This window comes from Palaemon carinicauda, chromosome 2 (assembly GCF_036898095.1).
Source record: "Palaemon carinicauda isolate YSFRI2023 chromosome 2, ASM3689809v2, whole genome shotgun sequence".
Lineage (NCBI taxonomy): Eukaryota > Metazoa > Arthropoda > Malacostraca > Decapoda > Palaemonidae > Palaemon > Palaemon carinicauda.
The window spans coordinates 145,700,230-145,717,729 of NC_090726.1; the positions used below are offsets into that span (position 1 = coordinate 145,700,230).

The window sequence follows — 17,500 nt, forward strand, 5'->3', positions numbered from 1 at the left end:
TGAGCTCAAATTGTTTTATATGATACTTTTCTAAATACATAATCCTTTCATCTCAATAAAGAATCTAGTAGCCGCGAATAATTAACATTATATTCATTACCTTTAATTTTATTACAAGTTATTTTCAACACGCATCATCTCGGCATCATTAACTATCGTCAGTGCTTGTATGTTAGTTTCATTATAATTATTCATATGGAATATACACCCTTATGGAACTGGCCAAAAGGCCATTACGTTTGCAGAATATTATAAAGAATGAAACGTACTTATTAGATGAAAACAAAGAGAGAAAAAAGAAGAATGGATTAGAACTGGCAATAGAATTTATTAATGCATAATGCTAATAAGGAAAAAAATACAGAACTGTATTAACCATTCAGATATATAAAGAGTTTGATAGATTTTGGTTTATAAAAGAAAATTATATTATCAATAAGGAATTCTCAAAAGGAAGCCAGAAAACAAAAAATAAAAAGATAATCAAGGAAAGAATCTTTTTCTGAGTGTCTTCAAGCAAGTAAACTCATACCCAAGACTGGAGGTACAGGGGTTAGGGTAGAGTTCCGGTTTGAGAATACTGAATTCAAGGAAACATTGAAAAAGGCAAAGATGTAAGTGCCTCCAATTAAATGAGTCTTCAGCTTAGGCAGACGATAAAAATGGAACGCCTTGGAACATGTATCATAGAAATATAGAAAAAAAATAATTATCAATATTTCCATCTAATTTGGCGTATGCGACAATTTTTAAGGTAAATTGTTTAAATGGTGATGGTCAACTCATGGGATGACAATGACCTTTTATGGCTATTATGTTTCAGATTCCTCAGTAGTGAATGGCAGGGGTCTTATTTATTTCTGATGTGGAGAAATGCGGCGATGTTTGTATGAAAGTAACGTATTGAAAAAACGGGATTAATTACGGAAGTGAATCATCAGAGAAGTGAGCGGCCAGACACTTTCTTTTAGATATCCATAGGGTCTCTGCTGTGTTATTTTAAATTTAAAAAGTCGGTGAATCCTTAACGGCAGGATTTTCTTCGTAACAAAAGTAATGACAATTTTCCTTGACAATTGGAATAGGCAACCTACCTTTCAAGCAGGGAAGTAAAAACTTCTTTCGATTAGATATCTTATCAGCCACGTTTTATCTTTTCTATCATGCGACAGATTTATGCTCCATTCTAATTAAAATTTTCAATTTCGCCTTTAAAAACTTGAAACTAGAATGTTATTTCTTATTTCTTTTATTTGTCCATCAATTTGAGGAATCAAAATTTAGTAAGATTATGTTCTTAACTTCATTATTTATTCTTGTAATACGCATATGTAGTCATCAGGTTCTGTAATGTGTTAATCGTGGATTGAGTCTTTTCTTGTTTTTTATTTCACGGTTACTAGATTATCTTTTTAATGGAAGGAAAAGCTTCCATTGGTAAAGAAGCTAAGTAAACGCGCCTGGTGTCTCAAGATAACGGGTAATTTACATATTCTCTCAGGTATGGCTTTGTGTCTGGCTACTTCACCGAGCTGGGATTTGTTATGATTAGAGTGTTAGGCGTAACCAGGAATTTCTACTTAATGTATTCTATTAAGTCTCTCTCTCTCTCTCTCTCTCTCTCTCTCTCTCTCTCTCTCTCTCTCTCTCTCTCTCTCTCTCTCTCTCTCGTTGTATATATCATAATATAGTTTATCTGTTGGAAGAAATAATATTGGTACTATTATAGTATGTGGTCGACACTCAAGTTTTTGTTTTAATAATAGTGTCCCACCCACCGATATGAATAAAGTTGAGGAACTCAGTATGATTGAAAAGTTTATGAAACTGATAAAAGTACAGAAAATAGTAGCATTAACATATTTGAAAATAAGACCAAGTAGTATAATGCTCAGTCATTTTTTATATTAAAAAGGGTTAATAAACAAATAGCCGTAAGAACAAAATTTAAAAGTATTTACTTCAGTATACAGTATAATATAACTTAAGAAAGCAGTGAACATGTCATAATTTTTTTTTAAGTACTCCAAAATTAATCGTCGAAATGTGACTGAAATAGTTGAGTAGGAGCTCTCTCTTTAAAGTCTCGATCTTGGCATCTACCCACGAGCGTTCAATCATTATAAAACGCTGAGGTAGAATATACTGTACGTAGTTTTGTTGATGATTGGTCATTTCATGACGGTAGCCAATACAATATTATTTCAACATCTATAAGCTGGCCACTCATCGGAATGCATTACTGACCCAACGTTGCAGTAGCATTAAATTATTTCTATGAGAGTTTCCTTATCTCGTCGCTGGACATTAGGATAATGACAATTAATTGGTTTTTTTAATTCGAATATCCAAGGTTCGTTGATACGTGGTCCATGGTTCATGTTATTCAAAACTCTAAATCTTCTCTCTCAGGAGAATTAATAGCCTGTCAAAATTTGTTCTTCATCAATTTGTATTTAATAACAATTATTGAACTTCATATTAAACTGGTCCGTGATAGCATTTGGTGATATGTCCGTCAAAGTTGGTTTAGTATCGAGTGGAATATTCATAACAAATTAATACACCAGTCATCTGTCTTAACATTCAAATCGGTGTAGAGGTAAACCCATTTCCTTCCAGAATTGAAGGTGACGTTTAACAACCTTTATGAAACGGTCGGAATTCACATCTGCGGTAACCTTTCCTTTTTCTTTTTACAGCAACGAATTTGCAGCAAGTAATATAATTCTGGTATTTCATCAATTAGATCATGCTCTCTCTCTCTCTCTCTCTCTCTCTCTCTCTCTCTCTCTCTCTCTCTCTCTCTCTCTCTCTCTCTCTCAAAAAAAAAAAAAAAAAAAAAAAGTTACTGCCCGTCTTCACTTAATGGGCGGTATTCATAAAGAAAAGGATATGCTTATACTTGCAAAATATGAAGGAAATCCTTCTACTTGTATTCATAAACATTTCAAGCAAAAGCTTCTACTTTTAGAGCAAAAGCATATCCTTATAATCACATAAAAGTAAATGGTTATACATAAAGAAGACCCTTTACTTCATATAAAGAGCATGTGCTTCGAAAAAGCCGAGTCTGGTCAGTAGCAGACTGCAGTTCGAAGAGAAAGGTTGTTCTGTCCGATTCTCAGCACGATGGCAGATTTTGTGGATGTGAGGCATGTTAAACAATACATGCCCCGTTTACCCACACTTGATCGTGATTTCAAGATGTTATTCCGTTTTGAAGAACAAAATGTACAGTGGCTTGCGGACAGATATCTTGTCCACACCTGGAATCTCGATGAAATATCAAAGTCAAGCCATAACTTGGTGATATGCATTTTACATTTGCTTTTGCATATATAAACAGTTGGGAGAATTCGAAGGCTGCTGTATTTAGGGATGTATGTATGTACAAACAGTATATATGTATGTATGTATGTATGTATGTATATATATATATATATATGTATATATATATATATATATGTGGGTGTGTGTGTGTGTGTATAGTACATGCAAATATACTGTATTCATATAATATATAAATATAGTTTATATATATATATATATATATATAATATATATGTATATGTATGTATATATATATATATATATGTATATATATATAGTATATATATGTATATGTATGTATATATATGTATCTATATACATCGTATAAATATACATATATACACAGAATATTCATAGACTGCAAAAGCTTATATACATACATGTATATACACATATATAAACTATATATATATATATATATATATATATATATATATATATATCTATATCTATATATCGATTCGTACCAGAAATAGATTGTTCTAAATCCCAAACCTGAAATAATTTAGCTGAAATCAGCTATTTCAATTCGGTTTGCTTTAAACCCCAATTACCCTTCCCCCTTCGTCCGGGTATCTTAAAGTTTCCTTCAAACTGCAAAGTTGAGCGTTTAGCGTCTTCAAAGCTTTTCAACTCAAATCCATAAATCAAATCACGTAGTTTATTATTATTATTATTATTATTATTATTATTATTATTGTTGTTGTTGTTGTTGTTGTTATAAAACAAGAATGGAATTTTTCGCGAGTCCTAAAAGAATTCGGAAGAAAATCTTCTCGGATTTCCAAATGGCTTCAGAAGAAATAGCCATAGACTTAGCATGGAATTCTGAATGCCTCCAGAACGGAATCTCAGAACGGTATCGGAAGAAAACTTTCCCGGATTTCCAAATGGCTTCAGAAAAAATAGCCATAGACTTAGCATGGAATTCTGAATGCCTCCAGAACGGAATCTCAGAACGGTTTTGGAAGAAAACTTTCCCGAATTTCCAAAAGTCTTCAAAGGACATAGCCGTATACTTAACATGGATTTCTGAATGACTCCAGAACTTAAATTTCCAGGAGCAGTCCTGAACAACTCCCCGAGCTTCAAATGACTTCTGAAGACCTGATCTTCATTTTTTCAAACGTAGCCTGCAACACCTCACATGATCTGTATGTAGCTGGCGAAATCTAACGAAGGAATTGCGCGTCAATAGGAGTAAGAGGAAATGAGTTGATGACTGGGAGAAGGATTTCACTTAACTCACAGAGATCGCGTTCTGGCGGAATAGGAAGCTGCCGGTAAGAATTATGTGTTACGTCTTCGGAACACCATCAACTACAGATGGTTTTGATTGCTGCCGAAGTTGCCGATCGTTCGTTTTATATCGCCCGACCTATAGAAAGACACGGGATCTTCCGTTGGCAGCTGAGCTTTGAAAATCATAATGTATGCGCCTTGAAGGATCCTTTGCTTGGGCTTTTGCGACGATGTCTTATTAAAGGAGACTCTTGGAAAAAGTACGAGGCTTTGTATCGGTGCAAAAACGGATTGCGGGGAATGAGGATGGAGGCAGAATGGTTCAACTGAACGGCGAGTGACGTGTAGTTCTTCAACAGGATTGTCCCAAAATTCGCCATTGAAGTAAGGACATATCCAGACGACATTGGTAAATATATCAGGTTGCTCGTCATTTACTTTGGCATGATAGTTTATGCGGAGAAATCGATAGTATTCATCTCTTTACTTATTGCCCAGATAGGTAAAGAATAAATGCCTTCGATTTCCCTGAGGAATCTGACGAAGTGAGTACTCGCGGCACTGAAATCTCTTTTGAAATCTAGAAGGATACTGACGAACTAAGAAAAAGAGACAATGAAATCTCGAAAGAAACAGATAATCTAATGAAAGAAGATCTTGAAAACTAGAAGACAGGAGAGAACAGTGAAGAGGAGCCTCTAATGCCAGAGGTAAGACACCTAAAAATAGAGAGCCTCTAATGCTAGAAGTAAAGCACCTCAAAATACAGATCGAAGACCCTCTAACGCTAAAAGTATGGAACCTAGAAATATATGTCAAAGAACTTCTAATGCTAGAAGTGTGGGAGCTAAAGAGAGAGGTCAAAGAACTTCTAATGTTGGAGGTGTGGAAGCTATAAAGAGAGGTCAAAGAACTTCTAATGCTTGAGATAAGGCAGCTGAAAAGAGGTCAAAGAACTTCTAATGCTAGAGGTGTGGGAGCTAAAAAGAGGTCAAAGAACTACTAATGCTAGAGGTGTGGGAGCTAAAAAGAGGTCAAAGAACTTCTAATGCAAGGGGTGTGGAAGCTAAAAAGAGGTCAAAGAACTTCTAATGCAAGGGGTGGGGAAGCTAAAAAGAGGTCAAAGAACTTCTAATGCAAGGGGTGGGGATGCTAAAAAGAGGTCAAAGAACTTCTAACGCAAGGGGGGTGGGAGCTAAAAAGAGGTCAAAGAACTTCTAATGCTAGAGGTGTGGGAGCTAAAAAGAAATCAAAGAACTTCTAATGCTAAAGGTGTGGGAGCTAAAAAGAGGTCAAAGAACTTCTAATGCTAGAGGTGTGGGAGCTAAAAAGAGGTCAAAGAACTTCTAATGCTAGAGGTGTGGGAGTTATAAAGAGAGGTCAAAGAATTTCTAATGCAAGGGGTGTGGGAGCTAAAAAAGAGGTCAATGAACTTCTAATGCAAGTGGTGCGGGAGCTAAAAAGAGGTCAAAGAACTTCTAATGCAAGGGGTGTGGGAGCTAAAAAGAGGCCAAAGAACTTCTATTGCAAGGGGTGTGGAAGCTAAAAAGAGGTCAGAGAACTTCTAATGCAAGGGGGGTGGGAGCTAAAAAGAGGTCAAAGAACTTCTAATGCAAGGGGTGTGGGAGCTAAAAAGAGGGCAAAGAACTTCTAATGCAAAGGGTGAGGGAGCTAAAAAGAGGTCAAAGAACTTCTAATGCAAGGGGTGGGAGAGCTAAAAAGAGGTCAAAGAACTTCTAATGCAAGGGGTGTGGGAGCTAAAAAGAGGCCAAAGAACTTCTAACGCAAGGGGTGGGGGAGCTAAAAAGAGGCCAAAGAACTTCTAATGCAAGGGGTGGGGGAGCTAAAAAGAGGTCAAAGAACTTCTAATGCATGGGGTGGGTGAGCTAAAAAAAGGTCAAAGAACTTCTAATGCAAGGGGTGTGGGAGCTAAAAAGAGGTCAAAGAACTTCTAATGCAAGGGGTGTGGGAGCTAAAAAGAGGTCAAAGAACTTCTAATGCAAGGAGTGTGGGAGCTAAAAAGAGGTCAAAGAACTTTTAATGCAATGGGTGGGGAAGCTAAAAAGAGGTCAAAGAACTTCTAATGCAAGGGGTTTGGGAGCTAAAAAGAGGTCAAAGAACTTCTAATGCAAGGGGTGTGGGAGCTAAAAAGAGGTCAAAGAACTTCTAATGCAAGTGGTGGGGGAGCTAAAAAGAGGTCAAAGAACTTCTAATGCAAGGGGTGGTGGATAGATGTTGCCAGCGAGGCTTTGGGGAAGGCGCGGCGGCGTCTGTGTTCTTTCTGATGCGTAAACTTAATTAAATACAAGTAAAAACAGGGCATTAAATACGTATTATAAATACTAAACTCTTTCTTATCTTGACAGCACAAATGAAATCTTACAAGTTCCAACATGTAACTAAGCGCTCTCGAAACACGAGTCAACCTTTTACTTCTGCTTGGAGGATATCCTCGCAAGTAAAAGGTAATCATTATGAATATGGAAAGAAAGATTTGCTTATACTTCTACCTTTTGCTTCAGAGAATTACCTTGTACTTTACCTTATGCTTACAAGGATATCCTTAATTTTTATGAATACCTTCCATTATTTCTGTTGCCTGAATGAGGTTTAGAAATTCGTACGTTCTGTACATCACTCAAATGCTGTTTTACTTTTAAAATTGGGAAACATTTTTGATTAATTAAATTCAAGTCTCAATTACGGGTACAGTTCAAACCAGTGCAAAAGAAGTGAGCAGTGGCAACAAAGTTTACCCATCACATATTCTTTTATTTGACCCAATGCTGAAGCGAATGAAGCAGAATACGAGAAATCTTTAATTGAATATGCTGTACCTAAGGGCATTTTATCCTACTTAGTTTATACGTTCAGTACTACAATACGTATGAATTACTTTCGCTGAACAACTGTTGAATATTTTTATGGGAATTTTATTGCATGTCGACCTCGATGGTCTGACTATTTATAAGAGGTAAAATATCAATTTCTCAGCATTTAATTGCATATATTTCCTAAAATTTATGGTTCAATCATCGTTGACAAAGTCGTATGATTTTTTTAAGGCTTGAAAATAAGGATATGAATATCAAAGATATAATGCAAGAATAAGACCGTGACTCGTGAAATATTATGAAATGATGCTTACTTTAGTTAAAATCCCCTACCCATTCTCTCTCTCTCTCTCTCTCTCTCTCTCTCTCTCTCTCTCTCTCTCTCTCTCTCTCTCTCTCTCTCTCTCTCTCTCTCACCAATAGCGTGATTTTAGAATAAACATGCTCATAGCCTATTTGGTACATCAATGTAAATAGGATGTCACCAATAGGATTTTATTGTTGTTTATGAAACAAATCCTAGGATTTCAGTTTGTTTATAGTTGAAGATATGTGCGTGTTCAATATTAACCTGTTGAATAGGATGTTTTCGGTTGCAGTGTAAATGCTGTGTGAGTGTAGAATGAAGTATGATGCCTTGAAATTCACACGTTGTCTTCGTATCTGTGTATAAAAGTTTTTTAATCAGCATTGTTAAATTCACATCTTCCTTTATAATACTCATCGATATAAGCAGTACTATCACAAAGCCGCTGTAAAATTTGTCTTGTTAAAACACGAACACTTTCACGATTTCAAATATATTGTGCTGATTGGGGTCAATGAAAAGGAACTGCTGAAATTTGCCAAAGGATTTGATAGTATAGTTGGAGTAAATGTTAGTAAGAGAAGTTAATGATGGTACACCAGGTTATGTCAGTATGAATCTTGGAAGAGTGAAAATGGTTGATTTATAGAAGTGTTCGAGAATAAATACTAATTACAAGAGATAATTGCACGTTAAGAGAAGAGTTGAATCCCTGATTAGGAAAGACATAAAGATAGCAGGGTGAGTGTTAAAGAATAGTTAGAGACTCGAATTATCTTTGGAAACCAAGGTTGGAATATTTGAAAGGATTGTCGAACCATCTTACCCTATGGAGGTGATATATGAATGTTTATTGCGTATGAATGAGAAAAGGTTAAAGTACTCGAGAGAAGATTTTTTTTCATTGTATTCGTGGTATAAGAAGAATTGATTGGGTGAGTATTTTGAGGTTTTCTGGTCATGCGGTAAGAATAGACGACAGTAGACTCGAGGGAAAAATATACAATTCCTTAGTCCTACGAAGAAGGAGGAAAGGAAGGCATGGGAATGTTTTTTATAGATTAAGTAATAGACGTGTGAGAAAGGACGGGCCTCTCTATCTAAGAAGAGCTAGAGTGGGTCCAAGATAAGATTAAATGATACAATATGTGAAAAGGATTCGTGTCACGGATGAGCTTTCTGTTCAGGTGCTACCAACTCTATCTGTAGGTCTTGCGTGCTACATTCATCTAGTTTGGCCAACGAGCCAACGTGGTTTACCACGGATCTGTTATGAAAAATTTAGATAGAAAAAAAATATATGTAGGTGGGCTCTCCAAACAATAAAATCTTGAATCATATGTTTCAGTGTACTTTATAAACAGTAAGTTCTTGGGGAAAATGTGTCAGTGTGCCTTATAAACATAAAAACTTACTTCAGTAGACTTGAAAACATAGGAATCTATATCTAGATCACGTAACTCCGGACAACAACAAATGCTTCTAAGCAAAACATGAACTTGGGGTGGCTAATACTTCTACCATTTGCATTTTCAATTGGCCAATCAGCAAAATTTGATTAGTATGACTTGTAGAACAAGTGGGTCAAGTGTTATGCTTGAATCATCAATTGCATAATTTTTCTGTTATCTCCTATGCTATCAAGTGAACTTTCTCACAACAAGCTATTTAAATCACAGTTAAGCAATGAATAGGTATTGTGTGTAAAGTAGGAATGTGTGCGTGCAATCATCAGATAAGGAGTAGATAATTTTATCTATTTTATTTTCAGTGTGTTTTTAAAAAGTTTAATGAGAAAGGAATGTTGATGATGAGTTATTGCTTACATTCGGTAGAAATTTAGCTTTTCTCTCACCGCCTCCTTTCTAGAATGTACACAGCAGTGTATATATATATATATATATATATATATATATATATGTGTGTGTGTGTGTGTGTGTGTGTATGTGTGTATTTTAAAAGGTTTTTTAAATAAGCCAGTGTTTTCTGTCTCTTATTATGTTGACAAGTTTTGCCTTGCTTAGTAAAGACATCCTTATTTTTCCTTGTCGATATTGAGCCCAAGCTCGCACACAAAGGAAAAACAAGAAATTGTACGACAGAAAAATAACATTTCTCTTGCCATTATGTTGACAGGTTTTGCCTTGCTTAATGAAGACCTCTTTTGTTTTTTCTTTTTGATATTGCCCACGTGTTTACACCAAAAAATAAAATCAACTGATTGTGCAACAGGATAATAACTTTTCTTTTTCTAATTTGTTGACATGTTTAGCTATGTTCATATTGTCTCTTTATCTGTATAGACCAAATGCTCAAACTCACAAAGGAGAAGCAAAAGAATTGTGTAACAGCAAAATAACCTTTCTCTTGCTATTATGATGACAAGCTTTGCCTTGTTTGGTGAAGACATCATTATTCAATTTTTCGTTGTCGATATTTTCCACATGGTCAGACACAAAAGAAAAAGAAAAAAAAATTACAACAGCAAAATAACGTTTCTCGTCCCATTGTATTGACAGGTTTTGCTATGTTTAGTGAAGGCATATTTATTTAGTTTTCCTCGTTGATATTCCCCACATGCTCACACACATACAAAGGAAAAACAACAAATTGTGCCGCAGCAAAATAACCTTTCTCATGCCAATATGTTAAGAGCAGAACGTCTAAATAGGCAAAGTGAAGGTAATAATCTGTTCCCTAGTTCTAAATTTGGCTTTTGCGAAGGCCTTGCAGTATGTGATGCCCTTCTTACAATCTCCAACGCTGTACAGAAATCCTTCGATTGTGGTCAGGAAGTTAGTATGACTGGCCTTGACTTTAGTGCTGCCTCTGTTTTAATCATGAGGCCCTTGTTTTTACATTCAAGTAAGTGGGGTTATGTGAGTCTTTTCTTAAAATCATTATAGAATTTTTAAGTAATCGATTGTAAATAGTTCTTGTAGACGGACACCATAGTGAGTATAGGAATGTGATATCTGGTGTTCCTCAGGTTAGTGTTCTGGGCCCGTTACTTTTCATACTATATACAGTACATATGTGGATTAACCTTGAAAACAAGCATATGCAGATGATGCTACTCTTCTTGCATAATTTCTATCTCCTGTACGTAGATATGAATCTCTTAATAATTAAGAGATCTAGCTAAAATTAGTGAATGGTGGAAATTATGGGTCATGAAGTTAAACTCTTAACAAAACTCACAGTATGATTGTGAATCGGTTGAGGACAGTGCCTCCTCGACACCCACATCTCTGCATTGATAATCTTTCTTTAACTATATACAACTCCTCTAAAATTGTATGTCATAATTGATTGGAAATTCTATTTAGAGAAACAAATCCGGTCTTTCTCTTACTCGATTTCACAAAAAACTGTATATTGAGATAATATTTCTACATTTTTGCAGACCTGTCTATGTTGAGGATTTTTTTTTTTTAACAAAAATTCTTTTCATCAGCGGACTCCAATTTTGAATTAATTCTAACTATCTTCCCTTTCCGTTCGTAAGTCTCAATATACTACACAGTATTTTACAAGTTTTATATCGAAGGTGAGAAAATTGTTGAATGGTCTTCCTAACTATACGTTGAATAGGTGGAAATTCAGAAGTTCAAACTTGGCGCAAACTGTTTTTTGTTGAGAAAGTTAACCTAAATATATTTTCGTAGTGCATTTGTTACTTTTTTAGCATTGTTATTTATCTGACAATGTTATGTATCTTAATTTGTGTTACATTTATTTATTCTCTCTTTATAGCGAGTTTTTAAGTTTTCTACTAATTTTTCATACTGGACTACTTTCCTTATCTGTTACAGTTGCAGCTTTGTTTATAATAGAAGAAATAAAGTCATCTCTTAAAAATGATATAAACAGTTTAGTTCATAATTTTTATTAATTAGGAATAGCCTTGCAGTTAATAATCTCATGTACGATAACCTATGTAATGCAATCGTTACGTTCGTAATATCCTTATGGTTGTTAGTCATTGAAACCCTTAACGATAGTATGAGACATTATTGATTTAGTTAAATAACTTTGTAACTGTTTCATGTTACCTCACCTCATAATTATATTATAATTTTTTTCGCGTAAAATCTGCTGTTAAGATGACTGAAAGAGAGAGAGAGAGAGAGAGAGAGAGAGAGAGAGAGAGAGAGAGAGAGAGAGAGAGAGAGAGAGAGAGAGAGAGAGAGAGAGAGAGAGTATTTTATGAATGCGCGCTTTAGGGTGCAAATTACCTCATTTTCATGATAAGGGGTTATTTGCTTTGATGGAGGCCAAATCAATTTCGTATTTTTTTTCTTGCCCTATGATCCCCCACGGACTACTCACCTCAATTAGGTACATAATTTACTGTTTAGAACAACAGAGCCATGCTGGTTTATGAGAGAAACCCGCCTCTGTTCCTTTGCTCGTTACGTTCAAAATCAAACATGATTTCATTGGTTATCTATAGTTTAGTACCAACTAAAACCTGAGAGAGAGAGAGAGAGAGAGAGAGAGAGAGAGAGAGAGAGAGAGAGAGAGAGAGAGAGAGAGAGAGAGAGCAAATAATTGTTCTTATTTAGTGATTTGAAAATATATTTCAAGAGTAAGTGTAAATAAAATTCATTACAACGTCGGTAAAGTAGTAATTATAAGAGAATTTTGAACAAGCATTTCATTTCCTTTTATCCCATATTACTGTAGGGGAATTATGATCTCAAAATACCACGAACTTTTGAAAAGATAGTTATATTCATGACAATGTAAAACTACAAAAACATTTTGACTTTTGTTAGAGTTTAGGTTGTGTAATGTTGAAATCATAAAGAAGCGCCATGAAATAGTGTACGTTATCTATTCTCAAACATTTAAATTAAAGGAATATGCCATATAGTTCACCGACTTAATTGATATAATGCAAGTATTCCGATGGTAGCATTTTCAAAACTGCAGTCAATGACACTAGCATATGTGACCTTGACGTTTAGAATTCATATTTACTGCATGGTTAATATGTGATCAAGAATTTACAAGTGAGTAATTCCTTCGGTTCTCAAAAGTAAATAAGTTAGAGCTCTTGGCGATGATAGTGGAATTTTCATTAAAAAAAGGGTAATGTGTAAATTAATGATTTTGATAGGAAAATGGTGGGTGACTGAACGTAATAAAGACATTTGAAAATAATGCCATTTCATAGAGATTTTGTGTAGGGATACTGATCCTACAACTTAATTATAAAATCCAAACTTCCTTTTCACTAAATAGATTGTGCTTTCTTTGCTTATGTAAGTTTAGTGCATGTAAAGGAATTATGACACTCTTAATAACAATTATGGCGCTAACTATAGTTAATTATATTCATAGTTAACGAAATGTAATTCATAAATAATTTTAGATTTTGCATGACTCCAGCTTGATTAGAAATGAGGGTATAACATTAATATCAATGGTGAATTCCTTCAGGTCATTATTATTATTATTATTATTATTATTATTATTATTATTATTATTATTATTATTATTACTTGCTAAGCTACAACCCTAGTTGGAAAATTAGTCTGTTCAAGTTCCACAATTCATTGCTAACTAGATGACAGATGAGTTTGTTCGCGTGAATTTGTTCACAACGCATAAGTATGCTTATGATAGACGGGGAACCCGTAATGCTACTTGTATTAACTTTACTTATTATTATATTACAGACTAAGTAACTTAGCATGAAGGAAAATGGAAGTAAACATATTAAGTGATATCTATAAAAACATCAAGAGTTGTAATTATCATCGATATGGTTAATTTTTATGTTAATATTGCTGGTATCAATATTATTTTTTTTCGATATCAATAGCTGTTGTTAATACTATTTTTTCGATATCATTAGCTGGTGTTAATATTTTTTCGATATCAATAGCTGGTGTTAATACTATTTTTTCGATATAAGCTGGTGTAGATACTATTTTTTCGATATCTTTAGCTGGTGTTAATACTTTTTCGTTATCATTAGCTGGTGTAGATACTATTTTTTCGATATCTTTAGCTGGTGTTAATACTACTTTTTCGATATCATTAGCTAGTGTAGATACTATTTTTTCGATATCTTTAGCTAGTGTTAATACTACTTTTTCGATATCATTAGCTGGTGTAGATACTATTTTTTCGATATCTTTAGCTGGTGTTAATGCTACTTTTTCGATATCATTAGCTGGTGTGGATACTATTTTTTCGATATCTTTAGCTGGTGTTAATGCTACTTTTTCGATATCATTAGCTGGTGTAGATACTATTTTTTCGATATCATTAGCTAGTGTAGATACTATTTTTTCGATATCTTTAGCTAGTGTTAATACTACTTTTTCGATATCTTTAGCTGGTGTTAATACTATTTTTTCGATATCATTAGCTAGTGTAGATACTATTTTTTCGATATCTTTAGCTAGTGTTAATACTACTTTTTCAATATCCTTAGCTGGTGTAGATACTATTTTTTCGATATCTTTAGCTAGTGTTAATACTACTTTTTCGATATCATTAGCTGGTGTAGATACTATTTTTTCGATATCTTTAGCTGGTGTTAATACTTTTTCGATATCTTTAGCTAGTGTTAATACTACTTTTTCGATATCATTAGCTGGTGTAGATACTATTTTTTCGATATCTTTAGCTGGTGTTAATACTTTTTCGATATCATTAGCTAGTGTAGATACTATTTTTTCGATATCTTTAGCTAGTGTTAATACTACTTTTTCAATATCATTAGCTGGTGTAGATACTATTTTTTCGATATCTTTAGCTGGTGTTAATACTACTTTTTCGATATCATTAGCTGGTGTAGATACTATTTTTTCGATATCTTTAGCTGGTGTTAATACTACTTTTTCGATATCATTAGCTGGTGTAGATACTATTTTTTCGATATCTTTAGCTGGTGTTGATACTATTTTTCGATATCATTAGCTGGTGTTAATACTATTTTTTTTTTCGATGTTCATTGACACGTAAAAGTTTACTAGATTTTTTCCCCCAACGAATATGTCCATGATCCATAATTGTATCCAATACAGTTAGCGTCAGTTGCCACAATTGCGGGATTTTTTTTCCTCGCTAGTCTGAGAAGTCGTTATGAAGGGATTGGTGCGAATGCAATTTTCTTGTAATAGTATTGCTTCCTTTTTTATTTCCAATATTTGACTCTCCTTGGGCTTTCCTAAACTTTTTTCTATTTATCGCAGGGTTATTTTTTGTTCTTAGGTTCCTATATTATATGTTTGTTTAAACAATTATATAGCGAATTGTTTTGCTTAGAGTTATTCTAGTAATATTCAAAATCGAGTGAATTGAATTGCCATTGAACATTATTTTCTAGCATTGATTTCAGTTTTTCCGTTAGTGTTGTAATACCTATTTGGGCTTTTTTAATACTGAATTTGACCTTGAAAATTTATTATGAAAGGTCATATTTAATGCCCCAGTATTTATCGAATAAGCAACGGTAATTTTGTAGATAAATAACTGTAAAAATTATAGATAATTCTATACCATATTTTAATTACGCCTTGGAATATTTGTTCATCTGCGATCATCACTTACAACCTGATGTAAAAAAAGGATTATGAACTTTAACATTATACGCACATGGAGAAGCTTCTTCATATATATAAACATAATTCAGTGACCTTCCTTGATTCTATAACCGATTGATGAAAGTATCTAAATGTATACAACGGTGTTCTTATAAGAAATAGCTTAGAACATACTACCGACCATGAATAACCAAACGGTCGACCGGATGCTGTACTTGCAATAATCATAACAACCAAATGACTGTCAGCAATTGAAATCGAGTTCATATTTTGCATATTTTTGAGGGAGGTGGGTTGGTGCTCAACAACACGTAGCAATTCTTATAACATTTGATTAGAATGAGAAGACTGGTCTCAGAACTTTGATACCATTATCAAAATTACTTTTATTATAACCAGTCATTTTACACTGTAGTTTGCATAAGTAATTTGTTTTTCCTTTTTGGGTTCGGTAAGTATAAGTGGACATAATGGATATCGACGATACCAGTTTTGAGTGAAACAACCCGCGAGCAAATTTAAAGCGTTGTGTCCCTATTTAAATATAACTCAGTTTGTTACCGTTTTTAATGTTGGCATAATATATCAAAGAACCTGGAGAAAACGGCCATTGAGTAGAATCGTTGGCTGTTTTTATATTTTTCAAGTAGAATGATCCAACAAATTAGTCAAATAAATGTCATTCCTATAACATATCACACTTCAAAAGGTAACTGTCTCTCCGTTTTAAGCTGGGGCACCATTTACTTTTCCTTATTGTTTTGTATATTCATATCAACCTAAGGCTTGCTCACTTTCTTCACCTAAAGTTGGTTAATGTTATCACGTACTTCTTCTTAGTGTTGTGAACGAGGGAAGCATATTAGAGAAACCAACATTTAGTCGGGGAGTACGTACACCGTTAAAAAAAACGAAATTTTAATAGGAAATTCTCTAAAAATATACGGTTCTCCGCCGTATTTCAGTAAAAGACAGGCGACCCTAATTTTTACCCTACTTTGTTATTATCTTTTACAGGTTGGTGACCGTAATATCACTGCTTTACGTCAATATATCCGTTTTTAAAACACTAAAAGTTCTGGAATGAATGTTGCCAGACATTTACGGTTTTTTTTTTAATGCAAATTTTTAAGTGTACTACTTGCATAACGAGAGCTTGTGTATCAAGAGGTATTTAATTTTTCATGTTTCCCTTTCGAGTTTTAATTCAGAATATAGATACATTAGTATCTAATTCGATGAGGTATTGTATAATTGCCTAGGAGGAGATTTAATGACCGCGGAGACATTCTTGATATGTGAAATTGAAGGAAACCGTTTTTATCGAAGGGTAATATAGAGATAAATCCAGGCAAATGTATGATATAAACGTTATAAAATAGCATAATTTAAACTTATACTATGAAGAATTGTGATTTGGTAATATAAAATTACAGCACTGAAGGTAATCAGCATCTAAAGGCAATACAGTAATTAACTTGATTTATGCTTTGAAATTATAGGAGAGATAAAATTAATCAGAAGAGGTTAATAAAGTGATGATGACCCAGGAATTATTTGCAGAGTTTATTCGATCGTGCTTCCATTAGCTCCTAACCCTCCATGAAGACCAAGATTTTATTATAGTCTTCCCAGAAAGGATAAAACCACGATTTTTTACCGTGTGCAGATGCTATTACCGCAATGCAGATGTGCTTCAAATTGCCGATAATAATAGCAGTCATCTGGGATATTATGAGATATGAGATTTCTGTGCCTTTTTTTTTCTAATCTTTTCTTAGTTTAATCGCTCTTAATATGTTGGAATCTTAGGAAATGGAATTGCAATAGTTTTCAAAGATTTCATTATTTTTCATAACAAATTTGCCCTTAAAGGTCGATGAGGCAAGTGACTCGCTGCCTTTTTGTTTCCTTTGGTGCATGGAAACAATAGCCGCGAAGAAACAAAAAAGAAAGTGATGTTGTTAGCGTCCAAGGACCAAATGTCATGTTTCGAGGTTTTAAGATTTTTAGAACATATTTTTCAGTATTTAATATGTCATATTATTTTAACAATTTTAGTGAATTTTGCTTTACATTTATCTTTAGAATAATTATTGTGATTTAATATTTAAGATATTTCACATAATTTTTCTGGAACCCTCTATAAAGAGGGAATTTTTTTCCTTGTGAGAACTTCATCAGACTTTAGTATGTAATTTTTTTTTTTTTTCATCTAA

General features: G+C 33.9%; 2 protein-coding genes across 9 annotated transcripts in view; one reads left to right on the forward strand and one right to left on the reverse strand.

Annotated features, from left to right (window-relative positions):
- Stacl (Stac-like) overlaps window positions 1-17,500 on the forward strand; it is a 963,585-nt gene that overhangs the window by 881 nt on the left and 945,204 nt on the right. The gene's annotated exons all lie outside the window — the stretch shown is intronic.
- On the reverse strand, window positions 13,527-17,005 carry LOC137620548 (microtubule-associated protein 6-like). Its single transcript, XM_068350785.1, has 2 exons — window positions 16,942-17,005; window positions 13,527-14,635 (listed from the first exon to the last, which is right to left on the reverse strand). The coding sequence occupies exons 1-2, from the start codon at window positions 17,003-17,005 to the stop codon at window positions 13,527-13,529; spliced, it is 1,173 nt and encodes a 390-aa protein (XP_068206886.1).

Coding starts and splice junctions, on each gene's coding strand:
- LOC137620548 (XM_068350785.1), bottom strand. CDS start 17,005: ATGACTGCTATTATTATCGGCAATTTGAAGCACATCTGCATTGCGGTA. Junction 14,636..16,941: donor GGTAATAGCATCTGCACACG/GTAAAAAATCGT, acceptor ATCGAAAAATAG/TATCAACACCAGCTAAAGAT.